General features: G+C 66.6%; 1 protein-coding gene across 2 annotated transcripts; it reads right to left on the bottom strand.

Moving 5' to 3' along the window:
* Positions 1–668: 668 nt before the first annotated feature.
* Positions 669–4,807, bottom strand: LOC125918118 (translation initiation factor IF-2-like). 2 transcript variants are annotated; one of them, XR_007456383.1, is made up of 3 exons: positions 4,434–4,807; positions 4,119–4,262; positions 669–3,649 (listed from the first exon to the last, which is right to left on the bottom strand). XR_007456383.1 is itself a non-coding variant. In XM_049624159.1 (2 exons), the coding sequence occupies exons 1-2, from the start codon at positions 4,234–4,236 to the stop codon at positions 1,659–1,661; spliced, it is 504 nt and encodes a 167-aa protein (XP_049480116.1). In that variant the 5' UTR covers positions 4,237–4,807; the 3' UTR covers positions 669–1,658. The 2 variants fall into 2 exon arrangements, 1 of the variants encoding a protein (XP_049480116.1); XM_049624159.1 differs by having other exon boundaries at positions 669–2,044; positions 4,119–4,807.
* Positions 4,808–5,306: the final 499 nt, after the last annotated feature.

Below are 5,306 nucleotides of genomic sequence, written 5' to 3'. Positions count from 1 at the left end.
TCCTATCTCGGGTCCATTTTTCCACCAAATGGCTCGTCTTCACTCACGGACTCTGAGGATTCTTTCTGACTCTGCACAGCAATGCTTGTCCTATCTGCAAACGCTCCAGTGTCCTCCCCCTGGCGGGGGTCGGCCATTTCTACGCTGCCCAACTGAAGTTTTCATGGTGACTGTTTTGGTGCAATTTGTCAAATGGCTTCCGCATGCTCTCCGGTTTTTCAAAAGAAAAACAAAACAAATCCAAAGCAAAAAAGAAACAAAACCGTCCTGCCCTCCCTACCTAAGCAATCCCAGGTGTGCCACAGCCTCCGGGAGAGCTTGGTAGGGGCCGGGCTGGCCTGTGCGCCTGCCCTGTGCCCCCGAGTCGGCGGTCTGGGCGAGCTGTTTTGGGGTACACACGGCCGACGAGGAGTGAGCCCGAGGCGATGCAACACGGCCCCAGACAGGCGCTAAAGCAGCCGTCAGACGGCTGAAGAGAAGCCTCCTTCGCCAGCGTATTCCTGCGAGCGGGGGTCCTACCTGCTCCTGCGCCCGCGGGCTCCGCTCGGTCTGCGCCGCCGGCCCCCGGAGGTGCGCCCCCCGCTCGAGCGGCGACGGCCAAGCCCGGGGGGGGGGGGGGGGGGGGGGGGCGGCCGCGGGGGGGGGGGGGGGGGGGGGGGGGGGGGGGGGGGGCTCGCCCACCTGCCTCCCGCGCGGATCGCTGACCCACGCGGGCCGCTCCCGAAGCGGGTCTCCGGGAATGGAATTCGGGCCCGGGGGCTGCGCGCCGGAGGCGGGGGAAGCGGCGGCAGAGGAGCTGGGAGGACGCGGACGGGGGGAGGCGGGGGGCGGGCAGGGACAGAGGCCGCCGGACGCGCGGAAGGGGGGACGCGTCGGAGGCGGGCGCCGCGGGGAGGACGCACACTCGGCTGCCCGCGCGAAGGGACCGGGGTCTGACGTCGCTACGCTCGAGTCAGCGACCGGTAACCAAACACCGGTGCCTGGGGAGCCAGAGAGGTGCCCTCGGTGCTGGGGTCCCGACGCCACGGGCTGCCCCCGGCCTCTGGGGGCCGCGCCCTCGGGTCTCCTCCCGCGAGGCCGCAGGCGGCTCCAGGCCAGGGGCGAGGGGACTCCCCACCCCACCCCCGCCTGCCAGGGTTCCCCGCGCGCTCGCTCTGCGGGAACAGGTCTCACCGGAACCGTGTTTGAGAACCTCCGAAGAGCGCCGCATCTGCAGCTCCGTCAGACGAGCCCGGAGGTACCCGCGCCGGAGAGAGATTCGCGTCTCGTTGGGACTTGCTCTTCGCGCAGTTCACGGCGGCCAGCGCTGCTTTGCGAGAAACAGAGGGAGACGGAAACAAAGGAAGTTGCAGACCCGAACTTCGTGACCCCCGACTCCTTCTGGCTGCGTTTGCTGCAGGGCCCCAGGAAGTCGTGGGCCAGCAGCGACCCGGGATTCGGAACACGCTGGGCAGGTGCCCTGACGCGCGCACGCCGATGTGGCGAAAGTCACAGCCCTGGGGGCAAATGTGTACGCTTCACCTTAATCGACCCCCCCCCCATTACACGTTCCATTTTGTAAGTGTTGCCACCAACCCTACAAACTGCGCCCATTACCCGGCAGTGAGACAGAGTGAAACAAGTTCGTGCGCGGCTTCGGTTCATCGAAACGCCCCGGCCTAGTTTTCCTTCTTCCCCAAGTTAAAGCGACGCGGGCAGAGGTAGGCCGGGCCGGGGCGAGAGCGCCCACCGCCGTTCAGTGGCCGGGGACTGCGCCGGGGCCACCGCTGCAGGGACCAGGCCGCAGCCGCGGGCCACAGCGCCCCCTCGCCGCCCGCGCGCACGACTCCCGGGCCCGCGCCGCTCCCCGGCCTCCCCGCGCCCCGCCCGAGAGCCCAGGGCCGACCGAGTCTGCAAGGCGGCCCGGCCGGCGCCGCCAGCTCCTTCCGAGAGACCCTCGGGCGCAAGCCCGGCTCCAGGCCTTTCTCCGCGCTCGGCCTCGCAGGACGCCCCGGCTCCTTGAAACGTGCGTGTCCACGCCGACTCGCTCTAAAGGCACCGGCGGCTGTGGGGACAAGACACAGAAATGCGACGGTGTTAACTTCTTTTCATCAGCGCGCGGAGGGGAGGAGAGGGAAACCGAGCCCGAAACCGCGCGCCGCCTACGTGACGGTTACGAGCCATCGCGCTGTCACCGCAGCTGGCCGGGGCTGCCGCGCGGGCCTCGCCTCTGTCCGCCGCTCCGGCTCGGACGCCACGAAAACAGCCGCGGCCGGGCGCCCGGACAACCCTCGCCCGCCACCAAAGCGCCCGGGTCCCCGCCCTGCTGCACGGGCGGCCAGTGGGGCCCGGGGCCAGCGGCTCGCTCCCCGCGCGGCCTGCGCCCTCCGCGGTCACCGGGGACGGAGTTCGCCACCCTCGCGGGCGGCCGCGTGCCGAGCCACCGCGTCGGGCCTCCTCGCTTGCAGCCTGTTTTTCCCACTGACTTGTTTTAAAAGAAGGGCCAGCCAACTTTAATCCAAGACAAGGAAAGTGACTTAAAAAAAAAAAAAACATCCGGGAGCTTTAACGTGAAACGAAGTTTATGTATTCCAGGAACAATGCGGAGCGAGCGTAAGTTTTAATGTCTCTGCGTAGGCATGTTAATTTGCTACAGTCACTACCAATAAAAGCGGCAGGCACTGCGATTCGACTGCTTAATAGTGCAAGGTAGACGGTTTTTATTAGTAGCAGGCAGCAGGATGGAGAATTTGGAATCCAGCGGAGGGTTGTAATTGCGGGGGGAAATACGCGGGAGGAAGAGGCTGTCTTCAGAATCAGCAGCTCGCGGGAAAGAGGCGAAGAGGAGACAGCCGCGGTGGAGACGCGCCCTGGGCGGCGGGAGCCTCTCCAAAGCCACGTGGCCTTGTCTGCTTATATACTTAATTGATGTCAAAATCGACTGTATCCGGAGCATACGCTCCTGCTCCAAACTGGGGATGTTTTTGTAATAATTCGCTGTTTTCTTTTCTGCCCCTGGCAGAGATCAGGCCCAAGGGGGGTGGAGGGAGAGAGAGGGAGGGCCAGGGGACGAGCCCCAAATGCTAATGAAACACAGCAGGAACTGGCCTTTGGTGGAAATAGAAACATTGCAGGCCAATCATCCTTGGTGATCAACATTAGACCTGATTTTTTTTTCACTTAAACTATCTAATTGGAAGCGAACCCCCGAAGCCTGCAATCTGATCCGTTGGCTGTTGCGTTTGTCATCCCACCTGGGTGACTCTCTTTCGAGGCCTCTACCTCCCAGAATCCCCTCTCTGGAAGACCAAAAACATCCCAGACCCCGACGCTGGTATGCTCCCTCCATTTTCTCTTTCCTTTTCGACACTTCAATAATTGCTGTAAAGTCTGCCCTACACTGAGTTAGGACGGCCCACGTGGGGCGGCAGCGTGGTGGGAACCACCGGGCTGGGTCCTCCAAGTGGCCCAGCGTGTGGGAAGCGGCGATGTGGAGGTTGAAGCCAGGAGGCTGGATTTTAGGAAGGGGGGAGCCCTGGGCAGGCAGGAGCCCGAAGACTGGTGGCGGCTGGAGGCAACGGGCACCTACTAGGAGCCAGAAGCCTGCAGGCCACGGAGGATGGGTTCTTCTGAAGCCCGACACCTGGGTTTGGGAGGGGCTCCCCTGGACCTAGGGAAAGACAAACGCAGCTTAACTATGTCTTCAAAGTTCTGCTGGCCAACAGGACTGGGCTGCAGCCTAGCCCGGGGTCTGCCCCCGCAGGACCTTAACAGAACTCGGCAACCGGGCTGCCAGGGTAGAGTGCAGCGAAGTGTGGGGGCGAGAGGGCTGCAGGCCGAGCCCTCACCTGCAGCGATTGGACCTTACAGGAAACCTTTCCGAGGCGGCCTCTGGGGAAGGGGCACCTGTTGGGTGGGCGTCAGCCCAGGACCGCACACACGGATACCCGGTGGACCTCCTGAGCAACCCCCCCCCCTCGGGGACCAGTACCCCCTCCCCCAGCACCCTCCTGCCCCTGGTGGGGGAGGGGTGGAAGAGGGGCAATGGAGTGAAGTGTTTTCTGGGGCTGGGGTCCCAGGGCCCGCCGCTAAGCATCTCCCCTCCGGGCCCCCAGAGGCACGTCCGAGCCGCCAGTTACCTGGGCTACCTCTGCCGCTGCCTGCGCTCCTGCCAGCGGCCTGGCTCCTTCTCCTTCCTCCCCAAGTGACAGCAAGGCTTCGCTTCGTGCCAGAGGCGGTCTGTCCGGTGACAGTCATTCTCTAGAATGCTTTACGACACACGTCTGACGGAGGAGTCAACTTATTAAAATAAAATCAAATAAAACTCTCGGGGGAGGGGTGGCATCTTCGCGGGTGGGACACGGGCGGCGTGTGTCTAAACCTTCCCCAAAGCGGAAAGTCCTCACGCCCAGAGCCCCGGGTCTCCGCTGTGGACTTCGGGGCAGCAAGCTCACCTCTGGGCCCTCCTGGCAGTCCGCGAGGAAGGCGCCCGGGATCCGGGTCCCGCAGGGACACGCGGGACGGCGCGGGGCAGGCGACCGGACCCGAGGCCACGCGGGGCGCCTTCCACGGCGAGGCAGAGGGGACCCGGGAAGGTGGAGGTGAGAGCCGCGCACGCCACTCCCAGGAGGACCCGGGCCGCCGGCGCTGCCACCCCGCCCTCCCTTCGGCCCGCGGCTCCCGGCCGGAGCCTGGGGACACGCGCGCGGTCACCTGGGCCGGCCTCTTCGTAGCGCAGAGCGGGGCGCGGGCCGTGCGTCCCCCAAGTGGACCAGACCGGCCTGCGTGCGGACGGCCTCCGCTCAGTCCCCGCGGGCCGAACGGGGAGGGGGGGGGGGGGGGGGGGGCGGGGGGGGGGGGGGGGGGCACGGGGAAGGTGACGGGGTCGGCGGCGGGGAGCAGGCCGGCGGAGGGGGGGGGGCGGCGGGAGTACGATCGAGTGGGAGGGGGCGCGCGCCGGGGCTCGGGGCTCGGCCGGGCCGGGCTGCGGGGCCGCGGGCCGCGGGCTGGGGCTGCGCGGGAGGCGACTGCGCCACAAAAGCCTGCGCGTCCCTCCCTCCTTCTCCCCCGCCCTCCCGCCGCCTCCTCCTCCTCCTCCTCCTCCTCCTCCGCCCTCCCCTCCCCGCCCCTCCCCCGGCCGCGGCCCGGCAGCGGGAGCGGGCGGAGCGGGCGGAGCGGGCGGAGCAGGGGAGGGGGCGGGCGCCCGAATATGCAGATGAGCGCGTGACGGACAGCTCCGCGTTCCAATGTCCCTCGGAAACTCGAGCGCTCCTTCCTCAACTCCTCACTCCCGACTCCAGACTCCCCCAAACCCCGACCGCCGGCCT

Source organism: Panthera uncia, unplaced genomic scaffold, assembly GCF_023721935.1.
Source record: "Panthera uncia isolate 11264 unplaced genomic scaffold, Puncia_PCG_1.0 HiC_scaffold_457, whole genome shotgun sequence".
Lineage (NCBI taxonomy): Eukaryota > Metazoa > Chordata > Mammalia > Carnivora > Felidae > Panthera > Panthera uncia.
The sequence above is the reverse complement of the archived record's forward strand: the minus strand, read 5'-3'. Positions and strand labels throughout refer to the sequence as shown.